General features: G+C 37.5%; 1 protein-coding gene across 2 annotated transcripts in view; it reads right to left on the bottom strand.

Moving 5' to 3' along the window:
- Window positions 1-18,101, bottom strand: part of vps50 (VPS50 EARP/GARPII complex subunit) — a 162,791-nt gene that overhangs the window by 117,537 nt on the left and 27,153 nt on the right. For both annotated transcript variants that reach the window (XM_073858278.1, XM_073858279.1), the window contains exons 6-11: window positions 18,027-18,097; window positions 17,801-17,918; window positions 17,648-17,683; window positions 17,401-17,483; window positions 6,288-6,330; window positions 5,366-5,464 (exon numbers count right to left, since the gene is read on the bottom strand). In XM_073858278.1, the coding sequence (XP_073714379.1) occupies window positions 5,366-5,464; window positions 6,288-6,330; window positions 17,401-17,483; window positions 17,648-17,683; window positions 17,801-17,918; window positions 18,027-18,097 (450 nt within the window). The remainder of the gene's footprint in view (window positions 1-5,365; window positions 5,465-6,287; window positions 6,331-17,400; window positions 17,484-17,647; window positions 17,684-17,800; window positions 17,919-18,026; window positions 18,098-18,101) is intronic.

Here is an 18,101-nt window from a genome sequence, read left to right as displayed (position 1 = left end):
GAGAAAGTGAGAACATTTCTGTCAAGAAAAGTTACACAATTCACCTTTAACTTTAGCCTTGCTCTAAAGAACTTGTAGTGCCTGCTAATGCTCAAAGTAGCCAAAAACAGCTCTAAAAAATACCCTATAAGTCTATTAGAAGCCCCATTAACAACTTGTGGCCCTTTACAGCTAGGCATCCGATGGGTCTCAGGGGTAGATCTGTTTGAAGGTAAAACCCTGGGTAATAGTGGGCTCAGCTCACACTCTCAGAGGAGATGAATCATTACTGAACACCACAGCGAAGATCAGTACGGCCCCGGCGGGGAATGAATAAGCTTTGATACAACTTAATTACGATTCTTCCCTTTATCTTTATCTTTTCTCAACCTTGAGCGGATATCTCTAAGCTTCTGCCGAGTTAAATGGAAACGGCAACATATTTGCTATTCTCCTGCAGGTCAATGCATTTAAATGATGGTCGCTGGAAACAATCAACGTTTTTAATGCACAATGGAACTGATGAAGGTATCTTACTTTTCTGTAACTGCCCTATAAGAAAAGAACTTGTTGAACACAACAACAAACAGCTATAATACAGCTAAAAGGAAAACGCAAAGGAAATTAGTCGTGCCGAGAAAAACGAGCAATTACATCCATTAGATGAACGTAAAAAAACAAAAAAAGATGAAAAGAATGAGAATTAGCAGCACAGTCATTAGGTTAATTGCGGAAAAAAACAGAAAGAAAAGCACAAAAAATGTTTTTACGAATGACGTAAATACCAAAACAAGGTTCGCATTTGACGAAATCTTTGAAGCAGGTCGATCAACAAACAAACATCTAGCTAAAAGCACGGTGAAGCATCAAGGTTCACAGTGACTTTCAAAAAGAAACTTTTAAAAGTGGTTTTAGCCCCTAAAAGCTTGTTTTTGCAAATTGCTCCCTGCATGGATTTTAACATTAGCATCCAATTTAAGTCCCATGAATCACCTAATGATCCCTTCAGCTCTCAGGGCATCTCCAGAGGACAGACTCTTAAAAATCACAACTCTTTCCAGGGGTTATACATGAATCTTGGGAGTCAGTAAACATTCGGTAATTATGTGTTGACCAACTAAAACACTTAATAAGTAACTACTGATCAAATGGCTGTAGTTTTAACGAAGACTGTACAGTAAATAAATTAAGCGTGTCCAGGATCCAAAATTAACATTGTACTTTGTTGTGTTAGCTTAAAGTGATCCTATATGTATTTTGACACTGAATGTCTTTTAAGGTCCCCTTTTCCTGTGTTTTTGAAGCTATGATTGTGTTTATGCTAGGCAATATAACATGTGTTCATGTTTTGTCATAGATATGTACACTAGATGTCGCCTTGGGGTTCTAAGCATGCGTCAAAACCGCTACCATCTTGGAACAGGGGTCTTGTCATAGGTAACGCTGCTATCTCCGCCTGTACTTCGAATTCATGGACGATGCCGGACATTTGTGCTGCATATGGATGTTAGGCCTACTAGCACTATGCATTATAGTTAGAAAAAGTAGATTTTCAAAAGTTTCAAGATGGCGGCTCTATTTGACGCATTCGTTCCAATGAACTGCCGTAGCCAAGGTGACATCTAGTGTACATATCTATGATGTTTTGTTTGTAAAAAAGCAGCATTTTCTTATACTTATCTCTATGGAGCTGTTTTCACTGTCCTAAAAACAAGCTGATGTCTTTATTTTTCTATGAAGTCCCTCCTTCAGGAATACGTAAAGAGTTCTGATTGTGCAGTTTGTTTAGTGTTTTGTGATTAGGGATGGGACGGTATGAAAATTTCATATCATGATTATAGTGACCAAAGTTATCACGGTTATCAATATGGTTTTGTTAAAATGAGATGGAAATGTTCAAAAAGAACTGGTACACACACTGAACAAGTTTTATTTTTGAAAATCATAATTTAATATTTCATGTCCCTGAAATTATTTCTGTGGTAAAAAAAAATCTGTCTAATAAGTTAACCGTGAATGAATACAATACATTATCCCTTAAATGTTTCATGTGCACGCCTTCGTCAAACTGATTCTGGCTGGACAGGATTTACCGCAAGTTTTCAAAATCACGGTAATCAAAGACGGCTGTAATAATAATTAAATTTTAAACGATAATACTAACCGTCAGGACATTTTATCATGGTTAATCGTGAAACCGGTAATCGTCCCATCCCTAGTTGTGATTCGACAGCAGTTTGCTTAGCCAGAGCCGTTTAAGCTTAGCTCGTGACTGACGTATTCCTGTGGGCGGGGTTTAGCCAAAAACTCTAATATTGACATTACACACTAACTAAAGTTTGAAAAATGGGATCAGGAAAAACAGGACCTTTAAATCATATAATAAAACATCAATCCAAGTGGCATAAAGAATGATAATATATGTACACTTTAAACAAAAAAATTTAAAAACTAAATAAAACTTTATAATAAATATGATACACCAACTAATATATTGTTCAAGATAGATACCAAAGTATTAGGACACCTTCTGTAAATGTAATGAACTACACCTGTGGTTACTGGCCTAAGACACCTGCAAACTAGGTTTCCTCACTTTTAGGTTAATGTCAAGTAAAGTAAGAGTCACGAAATGTCCATTTCTCGAAATGTGACATCTGCATTTAACCCATTGCCCCTTCGGGTTATAAGCCTCAAGCTGCATTCACATTAGCAGGGATTAGCAGTAGCAGAGCGACGCGATCTCACTGATTTCAATGGAAGCTTGGCGACCTCCGGCGACACGAGCAACAGTGACCATTGGCGTGTCCAGTCGTGCGACAAGGTTGAGAAAAGTTTAACTTTATGCAAAAGATGAGCGACTTTCTGGAGCGACTACCAATGAGAACGAAGCAGTGGAGTTCATGTCATCCATCTCTCGTCAATTACTGGAGTGGACGTTACTCATTTGTTTATGACAACCAGATTTAGACACGCCCCCTAACGACCTATTTGAAAGAGATGAGCGACAAACAGCAACAAAGTCACTTGTAATGTGAAGCACCTTAACTCTAACCATTAGGCCCTGTTAATTTAGCAATGTTTGTAGCAGCTGGTTAGTGGTAGCACCTGAAAATTCAAATTTTACAGTAGTTGCATGTGGTGCCTGACGTGTGTTAATCCTGCTCTCTCTCTCTCTCTCTCTCTGTGTGTGTGTGTGTGTGTGTGTGTGTGTGTGTGTGTGTGTGTGTGTGTGTGTGAGCGAGTGAATGTATGAATGAATAAATAAATGCAGGGCAGATGCTAATCTACTCAAAAGGCTATGATGATCAAAATGACATTGGAAGGCTTTTTAAGATGAAGCAAGGGACACACACTTGCATACCTACAAACAGACAGTAAGGACCACACACACATACAGTACACAGTATGCACAAAGAAAGACATGCATATTAACATTAAAATTACATCACATTTTACGTTTCAGGTATTTTCACAAATAGGACATGAGTACAGAACAATAGCTATGACAGCTAAAGCTGACACTAGGAGATCCCTATTCAAAGGAGGTTACAGTGTTTTCCACATGCTTTTCTTCCCATTCTCTGGGATTTCTCACCAGCCTATGCAACCATCCATGCCTTATATTAAATCCTGTAAAAAGCAGGTCTTTAATTCTGTGGCTCAATGACAGATCAACAATGGCAGTGTGAAATACCACAAGCACATCTTTTTGTAAGGCGATAGAGAAGGAAAACCCTGGCAGGGGCAGAAGTCTGCTGATAATACAGTTAACAATAGAGAAATTTTTCCTGGATTTTGCTTTCAGCTTGACTTCCTTTAAGCAAACTTCCCTTAAAGGTGCAATATGAGACTTTTAGTGACATCTAGGGGTGAGACGGTAAATTACAACCAACGGTTCAGTTCAAGACTAACATGTCATATGTCATCATCTAAGACAACGTAGTAACAAAACGCTATCTATAAAACAGTTTGTCCATTTTGGGCTACTGTAGAAACATGACTTCCATGTATGCGGACGCACAGTATACATACATAAAAACGGCTCATTCTAAGTTAAAGAGACAGTAAGTAGGGTTTTAAGTGTTTTATTAATCAAAATCAATGTCTTTATTCATAAATATGTCCTCATTGGTGTCAAATGACCTCTGCCAGTGATCTGACTTTTCTTTGTAAGCTTAGAATTTCTTCTCTTAACTTACATTGAACGGGTAAGTCCAAGGAGGCTTCCATGTCGTTCTGCCGTATTGATAAACTATAATAGCAGAGAGAGACAAAAAGCACGAGCCTACCAACGCGTTTCCACAACGCGTTTTCTTTCAGAAAATGGCTACCGTAGTTGCAACACGCATTTGAAAAAAGCGAGGCTCTAGAGAGCACTATTCATTTGAATGCAAAATACAATTTCACCACTAGATGGGGGTAAATCTTACTTATTGCCCCTTTAATTAAAACAATACAGTACATTTTGTACGGTCTTTACGCAACAATGATAATATAGTTACGTAAGGAATAATTGACGACGGGCGACGTTGAATTATTAGAAAATAATGCACACCCGAGGTGGTGATGTGGACACGACACAAAGCGGAGTGGCCATTACACCTCAGGTGTGCATTATTTTTCAATAATTCAACAGCCCAAAGTCAATTATTCCGCTTATACTACGGTTACCACACCTCAAGACATCGATCAAATGACATACGTAAAGGGATTTGTCCAGTTTTTGTACTTAAATCGCTATTGTGAGTACGTCTCATCCAGCGGCTCTTTTGTTTGTTCCAAAATGTCATTTTAAAGCTAATAATTAAGTTATTAGAAAGAGAGAGAGAGAGAGAGAGAGAGGGCGAGCGAGAGAGATTGTTTGAATGAGGCTACCTCTATACATCTCTAAACAGTGCTGTTATTGCCTCGGAAAATCGTCTGTCATGTTGTTTTTGTTAGTCCGTTATTACAATTAACTATGCGAAGTAATATGGAACTGTAATGCGGTCAAGAGAGCTGCCTGGAACTTCATTTGCCGTGCGTTTCCCAGAAAATAATTGCACACCTCAGAACGTTCATCAGCCAATCAGATTCAAGCATTCAACGGACCCGTAGTATAAGTATATTATATTGCATTTCTGTCAATATTATTGCACAGGTATTAATGGTCTTCTGATTTTGGGGGTGGGGGTGAAGGCTGTTGAAGAAGAGGGTAAGACAGATGTGTAGCTCATATAAAACATATCCCACACAACTGACAAAAATCTGTTTTTAATATAAATGCAATCATCAAAATTTGATGACAATATCAATGGGAAATAATCAATCATCAGTTATAAATTTGTAATAACCGTGCAGCTCAAGAAGGGAAGAGGTTGGGTTTAAAATTACAGTGACTCACCTGTGTCTTGCCTAGAAGCTTATATGCCAGTTGAACTTTGGTGTAGTGAGAAACATCAAAGTGCTTGCAAGTTTTGGACAGAGCCACATCTAGTTGTTCCTGCATGGGAACATGTGAAATGAACATGGTCAGCAAAAGCTCACGGTCATAATAAGGTCTGTATGTCAAAAACACCCACAGGAAAAAAGACTTGCAAATGTGCGATTACCCAAAGAATGGGGGGATTGCAATCACAGGTTTAACTGACAAATCGACAGCTTCATTTAAAGGTAAAGATAAGCCTTCCCATTCATAATGAAATGGAGTGCACGCGCCGCTACAGAAATAGAAGCACGTTGTGAATCGCTGTAATTGCGGCCCTGTGGCCGTGTTATCCGCTAATAACCGAGATGAGAGAGCCAACAAGATAAAAAAAATGGGTAGGGGAGGGAGAAAGCAGATATGAAGAGAGAAACATGAAAGGAGAGGGTGAGGGAGTAGTCAATGAGTAGAGGAGTTGTGTGCAAAGCTGGGTGCCATCCAATTACAGAAGTCTCTGCATAAGTGTAGATGCCACATACAGGCATCACCACTGGGAAAAGCGTGGTACTATAAACTTAAAAACATCCACCAAATCCTGAAAGGCAGGAATTTATTTAATAAAACACAGTCCATCTGCCCAGGGGCCTGAGGGACTAGATGTTGGCAGACTGACACCATGGGTGCCACCGTTAGACATAAACGCATGGTCAAGTGTTGCATCTGATCTGTTTTAATTCATATAATGCTGAAGTACTGGGAAAGGGCAACTGCTGTTGTTTAATCTGTGATCTGCATGTGAGCGTTTTTAAAGGAAACAGGGTGATCTTGTGCATAGATTAGATGCCATACTGAGAAAAGGCTGCCATACAAGTCCAAAAACTTAAATTTGAAAGTGACATACCTCTATTTGCTCCAAGGTGTCTTGCAGCTTGGAATTCAACTCACTGAGGAAAGACAGAGAGAGTTTTGATAGTTCAGCTACAACAGGAATTGTTAAGCAGATTTGGGAAAAACATTTTCAGTCAATTGAGCAGCCCAGGTTGCCATTGTCCTCTGTTTGACACAACAAACCACCAAGCACATTATACAGCAATGTGCCAGAGGAACAGCAGCTTTTTGATTGAGAGAAATGGATCGTGGAGGTAGCACTAAACAACAGAAAAACAGACTTGGAGACAGACAATGACATTTTTGCCTATGGTTAAAAAATTACATTGACATTTAAAAATCACACACGTACTGTGTAGTTTTACCAAGAGTGGATTGTTGTTTGTCTTGGACAGCTGAAAAAGCCCAGGGTGCTGTAAAAATGTGTTTTGGTGGAGCTTTAAAAGGGAAAGAATAAAGAGCTTCAACATCCTGGACCAGCTTGATAAAACCCACTTCGAAAAGTTAAAGCCAAGATTTTTGTAATAAAATATCTGAAAAAGACCACTTGAAGAGTTTGGTTCCAAAACGCAATAAATGCAATAAAAAATAATAGTATTAAAGTATTAAAAAGTAAATTCTTCATTTTACGCAAAATCCGATATCCACTGTGTTATTCCCAAACCATGACAAATGCCAGTCCTCCTTTCTCTGCAGAATGCAATAAATCCGCTTAACCAATCACAGCGCACCATTTCACGCATTGTAAACAACAATGGCGGTGCGTTGAATACACATAGAATCCTAGTTTTCTTCATCTACTTTGTACTTCGTGATCAACAAACAAAAGCAAAATAGTAATTTTAATGGCATAGATAAACCTGTGGTGGTTTTCTGTGGCGGGGAAGAAACATAAGCCATCAAAATCGAATAATTTACACGAGAGGCAAAGGAAAAATGCCGGCTGTTGCTTGTTCTCACACGACAAGCTTCTGTCATGCTAACACATTGACCCCAGGAGATCTTATGAAAAACTTTTCATTATTTTACTCAAACCCAACGAAAATCGGGCAGGACCAAAACATTTTACAGCTGATCGCTGTCAAAAAAGTTCAGCGTCGACGTCCCAAGGATGACAGCAGCAATCTTATTATGACAAAGTAAGTGTTTTGATTAATACCATTAATGTTAGTGTATACCACTAGTCAACTAAATGAATATAACATGGTAAAGATGAATGCCCATTTATATATTGATTCAATAGATTTATTGCATTTTGAAAAAAAAAACTTATAATAAATCTTCGAAAATCAAATTATAGATTTGGATTTTTAATGTTATTATAACCTAAAGATGCTATGTAAAAATTTGTAACAGAAAATAGTGGTTCTAATCTTGTCACTTTCTTGGTAAGGAAAACACATTTTTACCAAAATTAGTCAAAATGAATTTCATGCGGTTTGGAACCAAACTCTTCACTTGCACAGTATGATATGAAGAGTTTGGTTCCAAAACGCAATACATCCATTTTGACAAATTTCTGTAAAAACGTGTTTTCTATACCAAGAAAGTGACAAGATGAAAACCACTATTTTCTGTTACAAACATTCACATAGCATCTTTAGGTTATAAAAACATAAAAAATTCAAATCCATAACTTGATTTTCAAAGATTTATTATAAAAACAAATTATTTTTATCCACAAAATGCAATAAATCCATGAGTTGTTTTTGTCAAAATGCTAGAAATCTATTCAATCAAATGTGCATCCATCTTTGCCATTTTATATTCATTTAGTTGAACAGTTGTACACACTGATTAAAAAAATAAACATTAATGGCATTAATAAAAACACTTACTTTGTCATATTAAGAACACTGTCATTGCTGCGGTTATACTTGATGTCGTCGCTTAGCATTTTTCACAGTGATCAGCTGTAAAATGTTTTGGTCCTGCTCGATTTTCGTTGACTTTGAGTAAAATAATGTAAAGTTTTTCATAAGATCCCCTCGGGTCAATGTTTAAGCATGAGAAGCTTGATACTGTCGGGAGAACAAGCACCCGAGTGCCTCTCGCGTAAATTATTAGATGTTGATGGCTTACGTTTCTTTCCCGTCACAGAAAACCATCACAGGTTTATCAATGCAATTAAAGTATAATTTTGTTTTGTTTGTTGATCACGAAGTACAAAGTAGATGAGGAATATGGTTTGTTCATGTTAGTTAATACATTAACTAATGTTAAATCATGAACATTATAATAAAGTGTTACCAACATTTCTCATCTTAGCACTCTTCTTCATGAGCTCATTAAGCTTCTCCTTTGTTATTGTTTTGAAACTGTGACCTCTAGGGGTAAAATCCTACATATTGTGCCTTTGAGTCTCTAACTTCTAACTCTAAAAATGTTTAAAAACATCCAGATAAACTAGCCAACTATAGAATGATTACTCATTCCTATTAAAGTGCTAAAAACAACATTTGTCTGAGGCTTTTAGAAATATACCAGGAGCTACTTTCCCAGTGGCAAAGCAAAATCACGAACCAACAATTAAAAATGACCACATTTTATTTCACACGGAAATCATCTTGACAAAAACCTGCCCGGTGCCTTTGCTGGGCCATTGTTGGTGAAACATTAGACAGAATGCATAAAACTTTTCCATCCTGTGCGCTTTTATTCTACTTAGGGAGGTGTTCCTGCAGTTTGTTCTAATTCATTCTCATAAACGCTCTCATTTTGCCTTGATGCATGATTCTAGGTTTAGGAACAACCCCTTAAATCATCTAACCCTACTGGAGTGCAGAAGCATGAGCCTTTTTAATTAGCATCAATGTTTTTCTGTCATGGCAGAAGCCCAGAAAGGGGTGCAGATAACAATGCAACCTTTCCTTTGGAGGAGTTTTAAAATCTTGAGAAGGCTGATGGGAGTATTTTGTGGCTTTCTAGTCTGCCTCCATCCATCACGATGGGCTCTGACTCAATGTGGGACCCCCTTTTCCTTCGGGCAGCTCAGAGGAACCCCATAGTCAAATGAAGTCCATCAATTACATCAGATTCTCTTAAAGCATGGCGTCTTGTCGAGCATTGCCTTGTCCTTTGGGGAGGCCTTGCGAAATCACATTTTAATGAGCTTTCGCAACAGGATACGTGGCACAATAAAAACATTTCAATTCAAACTGTCTCTTATCATTACCACACCATTATCCCAGAACACGCTGGGACAAAAGACAAAGAAACAAAGCAAATATTTTCATGTTTAAAAATTTTTTACACATAAAACACGATCAATAATAGCATGGGGGTGGTGATATTTAAAGGATGTGGCTGGATTTGTGGGCAGTGTTTGAAAAAGCTCTCCACGCTGGGCTGTAAAACAATGCTGGTGGGCTCTTCTGTGGCTTAGGTTTCTCAGCAATTAACTCTGAAGTCTTGCATTTGACAAGTGAAGTGTCCATTACTGACAGCGATAAGCGCTGAAATAAATCACTTAACTAATCAGAGACCAAGAAAGCAATTATTTCGAAACGTCTCAAAGTAACTTTAATATCCAGAACATGTTTACCGCGAATGTCTGTAAACCAAATAAGGGTTTGAGGGGCACATGATTCAACGAAGAAAGATAAAGTTTCATTCTTAAGACTCAAAGGTGAAAATTGTTCATAAAACGCTATTTGATTTTGGTGCAAAAACTTTACTTAGGTAAAAATCATTAAAGGGTGCATATTATGCAAATTTTTACAAGATGTAATAGAAGTCTCAGGACTGCCCAGAATGTGTCTGTGAAATTTCAGCGCACAGATCATTTTTATAGCATGGCCAAAACGCCACTATTTGGGTGAGAGCAAACATGTGCTGCTTTCGTCTGTGTACACTTAAATGGAAATGAGCTACTAAACTCCTCGCCTTTTTAAAAAATATGCTAATTTTCCAGCTCCCCTAGAGTTAAACATTTGATTTACCCTTTTGGAATCCATTCAGCTGATCTCCGGGTCTGGCGGTACCACTTTTAGTATAGCTTAGCATAATTCATTAAATCTGATTAGACCATTAGCATAGCGCTAAAAAATTACCAAAGAGTTTAGTGATATTTTTCCTATTTAAAACTTGACTTTTCTGTGTTAACATCGTGTACTAAGACGTGCACTAAAATGTGTACTAAAATTTTCAAGGCCGGTATGGCTGAGAACTATACTCTCATTCTGGGTAATAATCATGGCAGGCGTAGTGATATTACACACTTCCCGAAAATAGTCCCCTTGGTTACTTTCAATAGCAGGGGACTATTTTCAGCCCCTGCGTAATATCATTGCACCTGCTGCTGCCATGTTACGGCAGCAAAGTCCTTATTACGCCAGAATTACGCCAGAATGAAAGTATAGTTCTTAGCCATATCTGCCTAGAAAATCGCAACTTTTAATTTTCCATCGGTCTTATTACACGATGTAACAACAGAAGAGTCAAGTTTTAAACAGGAAAAATATCGAAACTCTTTGGCTATTTTTGGGCCCGATGCTAATGGTCTAATAAAATTCAACGGATTATGCTAAGCTATGCTATAAGTGCTAGCGCCAGACCCAGAGATCAGCTGAATGGATTCCAAAACGGTAAAAATCAAATGTACGCAAAAATACGCTTTTTTTTTTAAAGTGGAGTGTCCCTTTAAAATAGACAGATAGACAGTAAGCGCTTTCAGTTAAAATAGATCTGATTTCACTGAGAAGCGCTGAGAAAATAACTGACAGCGTACAACTCACTGAGGTAAGAAATTATAGTAATATGTGACTGTATGTCAGCGGCAGTGGGCAGGGCTTCAGCAGTGTGACATCACATTGCATTGGTTTAATGGGGATTAAAAAAGAAGTGGATGTATTTTTTCATTGTAGGGTGGTTGTGTTCACATTTAAGTCCATACACCTTGTAAAAGTGGATTTTGAAAAATAGGTGGCCTTTAAGGTAAATGGTTCTAAAAAATCTATTTAAAATTTTGAAGGTCAGTTAGCAAGCAAAACTGACAAGCACATGAACACCAGCAATCTATACATTGACAAATTCCTTATGAACAGGACACCGAATTCTCTTTAAAATGTTCACGTTTAACAGGGCACAGGGGAATGTGGATCTGAAATTGTCCTATCATAAGATCATAGAATTTCAACCTTAAAGGGAACAGATAGCACCTTTTCAGTTTCACTTAAACAGTAAAAAATCCAGCGACTGACATTTCACACAGTGATATTTCCCATAGGTCTTCCCTGACTTCCCGATCTCAGATACGATGCATGTTGCTTCTGAAATTCCTGTCAGCACTCGCCTGGAGTCATATCGATAGCTGCCTCTTTAAACGCCCCATAGATCACCATCTCAATACATCCAATTAAACATCTTATCACTTCTCCCCGTAGAGAAATTGATGAACAAACTGCAGCGCTATCCACATAACAACACTGGGATTCCATTAAACAGGCTGTTACTGACTGTGGCTGTTGAATATAACCTCACTCTCTTGGAGTATTGACTTAAGGCCTACCATTAAATTCATTTTTTTTTAGATTTTGGAGCGATATCACTGGGATCACTTTCAGATTGCTTTTCCAGCTGATGAATAATAAAACATTGACAGCCATTCAAAATCTTTTAAGGAGCAACTACTGTCCGATTTTATATTTCCTTTGGTGTGTAAGTGTGTATTAGTACATGGTAACGATATGCAAAAGGTACAAATCCCAAGGTAAACAATGACATGAGTTCGAAATCTCTTTTTTTGGACTCTAACAAACACATGGATTAGTACCCTTTAAAAAAGGTCCTTATATGAACCATTTAAGTACAAATATGTATCTTTGAAGTACTAATATGCACACTTTGGGTACAAAGAAGTACCTTTTGAAAGGGGTACTGTCCCAGTGACAACTTTTGTACCTTTATTTCTGAGAGTGATACCGAAACATTTTGGATTGACTGACAATCAAACCACTATTCTCCAAATAACTGTGTATCACTTTTCTCCGATGGATTATTTTGATCATATGAAATGCGCTTCTCTACCTACTCTTTTTAAATAACTATAAAATCAGCTTTCATATTTGACTTTAAGGGACCCCTTATATGACCCTATTGTTCTTCAAGGAGTTATTATTATGGTCCCTTAATGTTTTAAAGAATTGGAACTAAGGACTTTGTAGCAATGCATAACAGAACTTAAAGGGAATACTTTAGCATTTAAGGGTAAATACTTACTGACAGCCACATGGCCATCATGTCATTGTCCAACCACATTTTTAAGGCAGAATGTCAAGTTAAAATGTTAAACCTTTTGACATTTGGTATTCCATTCCATTCTGTTGCACCCCATTCAGCTGTCCTAACATAAACTGACTTGTTAAATGACCCAATACTAGGGTAGCATAAACACTGCTGAATTCGCATCCCCACTCAAGATGCTCAGCAGATGCTTGGAAACTATATGTAAAATAACAGCCCTTCAAATCATCACAATTTAGTCATGATTTAACAAAGACATTCAACCTGACTCTGAGTAATTCAGAGGCTGACGTCACACACTTTCACTTACCTCACCCACTTGTTAATAGGCTAATTTTCAGAAAAAAACATCCGAAGAAAACATAAACATGATGATGCATCTACTGCTGTTACATCCTGACCACTGCTAGAGTGTTAATAAACAAGCACAGCAAGTCCTAAACACCTCTGATAGTCACTGGCTATCAAATTAACAAACAAGCATATGAGAGGACATAATGAATCATTACACAAACAAATAATGTGCACGGCCGATAAGCTCCATACTGTCCTCTGTTCATGCATGTTGACATCTTTATCGAAGTCAACTTTTTCCAAAATGTTCCTGCTGAAGGTTGTGCTTAACAGTGACAACTTCAGTAACTTAGCGGAGTCTAGCATAAAGATACAGTATCCCAGAAGCAAAATACATGAACAGAACTATACCAACTGGACAGGAATTTTAGGAATCAGAAACTGATGCATTATCGACTACTCCTACTGACACAACGCGCTTAGAAAAAATGTGTCATGACTCACATCTAAAAAAATTACTTTAGTAAAAAATATAATCCAAGGTTAAAGGTATTGTGGAGGATTTTCTTTTTCCGGGTGGATCATCAAGACTATTGGTCCTCCTAGTTGTCAATCAGGAGTGTTGCGCAATTGCATTTTTTAAAACAGTGAAGAAGGAGGTTCTTTTCTAAAATTCGCGAAAATCCTCCGCTACACCTTTAATCTAGAATATTAATCTCATTCTTATACTGTATACGATACTGTGAGTGAAACACCTGAACTGTTTGCTACTAATCAAGAAAAACAGCAAAATAATATCACTGTTACAAAGCACTGGCCTGTTAAAAATAAATATAACAAATATAAGGTTGCATGGCTGGTAATAAATATTTATTGCTGGTAAATGTTCTCAGTTTTCCCCTATTGGCAGGGGTGGCAAAAATGTGTTTAAACAAAGAAACACTTTGCCTGGAAAACAAACCAAACATTGAGCACAATAACTCAATACCTGCTCTGAAAAGGTCTACATTTTCATTCAATTCTTCTTTTAAAAAGAGAGAGTTTATTCGTATTCAGGCAGGTTTTCATGCACAGATATCTCAGTCTGCAGAGTGGGCTGGCTGGAGGCTGATCAGATAGAGTCAGCAGCCAACTAGAACACAACAGCAATGCAAAAGTGTGCGCGTGTGTGTGTGCGTGTGTGTCAAGGACTGAAAAAATGAGTGGACTGGCAGTATAATTCACCCCTATACATGAGCTATTCTGCACATTTTCTGTCTCATCTTAATAATATTTAGATAAATACACCTTATTAGTGCAGGTGCTGCCATATTACTGGACAGCTAGAAGGTATATGCTCCTCAGTATAACAACTGCTGACAGAGCAAACCTTATGATTCCTATATTTTTCAGACACAAAATTACTTACTTACGTGTTTGACATCATTTGAAACTCTGAAGGGTCCTCTTTAATTAGTTCACATTCACAATAACAAGAGATCTTTGTGTTTTTGTCAAATAAAGAAAATAAACAGGGTGCGCATTCAGACATTTCTGTCTCCGCCAGCTGTCTCTTAAAACACGTTACAAAAATCAGTTGAAACTCCGCGAATACTCGTCACACAAACATAATACACATATCCAAAGAAAGCCTGAAATGTCTACTTTTAAACAAGCTAATTATAATCAAAAACAAATATTTCCTGTTTATATAATCTGCATTGAAGTAAAGAGAGTACAGGTTTTCCTGGCTGAGCTCATTATCTCTAATGCGGCCACGCCCACAGCTGTTGACATGGTAATGAAGAGACAGCAGTTCCAACAATAATAAACAAAGCGTAGGGTTTGATCGGATTTAAGGACTTTTAACCGCATGTTTGGATTATAAACTTTATTCACACACGTGAGGAATATCTTCATTTATGTCTGGACATTGAGGAAGAGAAGCGTTTATCTTTAACGTTAGCTAAGAAGAGGAACGATGGAAGATGCATTGGAGAAGGATATAACTTATTCCTGAAGAAACTGTAAGTCATTTGTCTTCATTTATATTTGCTATCATGTAATATGTTATGGCTTGTGCAGTTCAGCCTACATAAGCAACCTTAGCAGACTGCACGCTTCGGATTTAAAAACGTTCGCATTGTTTACAAACGAGGGCGCGTGATTTTACGTAATGGCGGATTTCATTGATACATGCTGTAAGTTACAGTGTTAGACAGAGTTATTCACTTTCGTATCCTTCATGGCAACTTTGAGTAAAACTGCACTGCTGTATCTTTTAAGTGTGTGCTGTAATATGATTCCATGTTTACATGCTTATTTATAAACGAGTACGCGCGTGATCACGTAATGGCGGATTTCATTGTTACATGCTGTGTACAGTGTTAAGACACAGTTATTCACTTTCATATCCTTTATGGCAACTTTGAGTAATGCTGCACTGCTGTATCTTTTAAGTGTGTGCTGTAATATGATTCCATGTTTACATGCTTGTTTACAAACGAGTAAGTTTCGCGCGTGATCACGTAATGGCGGATTTCATTGTTACATGCTGTGTACAGTGTTAGATGCAGTTATTCACTTTCGTATCCTTCATGGCAACTTTGAGTAATACTGCACTGGGGATCTGCTGTAATATGATATTGTTTACATGCAACGCATTCCATACATTGCGCTTTACACGCGACACCGTTTTATTATGAGCTCCGCATTTGCGATGTGTTTTTAAAGTTCATACTCGCTTACAGAAACGCGTTTAAAACAGAAGCTAGACGATAAGGGGATGGGCATCTGAAAACAGTCATCTGAAAACAGCTTTTAATATAACTAATCATTGCAGATGTTTATTTGAGATACTAATTTAGTTTATGATAGTTTATCTGAATGTAATGCTATCATTTACCCATCAGTTATGTAAGTAAGGGTATTTCTGTGGACAATTTGTGCTGACAGCTGTTCATAACTCTCTTACAGGTCTGCATCTCTCTCATCAGTACAAAACTATGAAGTGGAAAAACATATTCACACTCTTTGGACATAAAGTTATATGGTAACATGAGCCACATGAAGTTTACAGCTCTGTTGTTTATCAGTTTCTTATACAAGTTCAGTGTTTTAATAGGGTTTGTTTCCAAATAAATTGAAAATGTCCTACTGACCTTCATTTCTATTTTGATTATATTGTTAACTTCTTAATAAACCTCAAACAAACATGTCCATTTGTCCTCACATTCTTTACTGTAGTTCCCTCCTGCCTCATTATTATGCAGCTCATTATGCGAGCCTTTGTTTGCTAGCTGTCAATCAATCCTTCTCGCATACGGCCACTCTAAACAAAAAGTGTCTTACAATTTCTAAAATAATATATTGGTTTATGTGAATGAGTAGGCAGGATGATTTTCACATCATTTTAAAGAAAAAACTCTAGACTACTAGAGTCTGTTTAGGAAAGTCTTGTTAAAACATGTTTAGTATGGGTTTTGTGAACTTATATCAGTGACTTAAAAATTTTGTTTTTTTAAAAACCACGCATAAACCTTTTTCTCTCAAAAATACAAACATGTAAATACATGTAGCTCTTATAATATTTTAGCCCAGTTTGTGCTGAACACAGTGGTATGAGACACTTGCCATTATTATGTTTTAAAGCAACTGAAAAAAGACCAAATGTAAGAGCATGTCAGAACCTCTGACAGTGTCCCAAAATGGTTGGACCCCAGAGGGTTAAATGATCAATATCTGTATTTTGATCAAAAATTAAATGTGTAATATGATGTTTTTAAAAAGTATATTATTTTGTGAATCTGGTGTTATGCAGTTTTTATGCAGTTTAAGGTTCTACAAACACATTATTTTGCACATACTGTACATTATTGTTGCTCCTCTATGCTCCGCCTTTCTGAAAAAAGCTAATTGTTCTGAAAAGCACAGTGTGCTCTGATTGGCCAGCTATCCAGTGTGTTGTGATTGGCCGAATACTTCAAGCGTATAGAGACAGAGCGCAGCAGTTATGCTAATTTGAAAACCACGCCCACCGGGGGGAAACAATCCAACCGTCTCCATTGACTTTGTATTGCGAGAGGCTGCCTCCTTGTCATTTCTGGCTTATAACAAAAAACTGAATAATGCCTAAAAGCTGATGTGTACAGCTAACAAGCCAAAAAACCCAGAAATAAGTTTTTATAAGCTGTCGAGGTGTAAAACCCAGCCTTTAATGAGACAAAAGTGGATTGCTGACTATGTTTCCCTCTAGTGGGCGCAGTTCTACTAATAGTAGTACTATGAAAAGTTGCCTGTTTTCCACTTGTGTGTCTTTAAATGCTAGTTTTTTGGGGTCGACAGCTTATAAAAACGTATTTCTGGGCTTTTTTGGCTTGTTAGCTGTACATCATGTCACACAGCAACTTTTGGGCATTATTCAGCTTTTTGTTAAAAGCCAGAAATGACGAAAAAGGAGAAAGGAGGAGGCCTCTCGCAATACAAAGTCAATGGAAACATGATGGATTGTTTTCCAAAGACGAGGAAAAACATGAAACTGCATCATATGACCCCTTTAAAATAAAATATTAGTTTGAAATCATCAACCCAGTAAGTCATTCTTCACAAACCTTATACAGTTGTAGTGTTTGAAAGTGCTGGCTGCCTTCTGGCATTCTAAACACAACTGGATCGCTCCTGGATAATCCTCCTCCTGTAAAATCAAAGGGTATTTTTAAATGGATGTCAAAATAAAAGTCCTGAATTCACTACTTAACTATCAATGTTACAGAAAAAGTTCATAAACGCATTTATAAAATGGTTATCTTCATGCTCTCTTTTAAATACGGGATGGACAGATATCAAACATAAACTTACCTCCAGCATCTCACTTAATCTAACATCTGTTCTTTGCTGTAGGAGAAAGAGAAGAGAAAGTATCTAAGATACATGGCATGGGATAGTAAGTCTAATAGAAACTTGGACAGAAATACTCTATTTATCCATTAAAGATGGAAATGAAGAGATTACTAGAGTCTTTATGGTCCTCAAAGACTTCAGCAATCCTGTCAACAGCTGCCGGCGTTTCTGATTGGCCAAAAGCCCCAGACTGGCTTCAGTGAAGCCCTCTTTAGCAGAACGAAGCTGTCTGCAAAAAGAGCCAAAATAACAGCTCATTTGTGCTCATCAAAAATAACATGAAGATAATTTCCAAAACTCATCACAAAAAACAGTTTTCTGATAAAATCTATCTGACCTTCGTGCATTTGTGCAGATAACTGCAGCCAGCTGCAGGTTGGTCTGCAGAGATGTCACTCTCTCAAGCTCCTGC

The sequence above is a fragment of the Misgurnus anguillicaudatus genome, chromosome 20 (assembly GCF_027580225.2).
Source record: "Misgurnus anguillicaudatus chromosome 20, ASM2758022v2, whole genome shotgun sequence".
NCBI classification, from domain to species: domain Eukaryota; kingdom Metazoa; phylum Chordata; class Actinopteri; order Cypriniformes; family Cobitidae; genus Misgurnus; species Misgurnus anguillicaudatus.
This window is presented reverse-complemented; position numbering and strand designations above follow the sequence as displayed.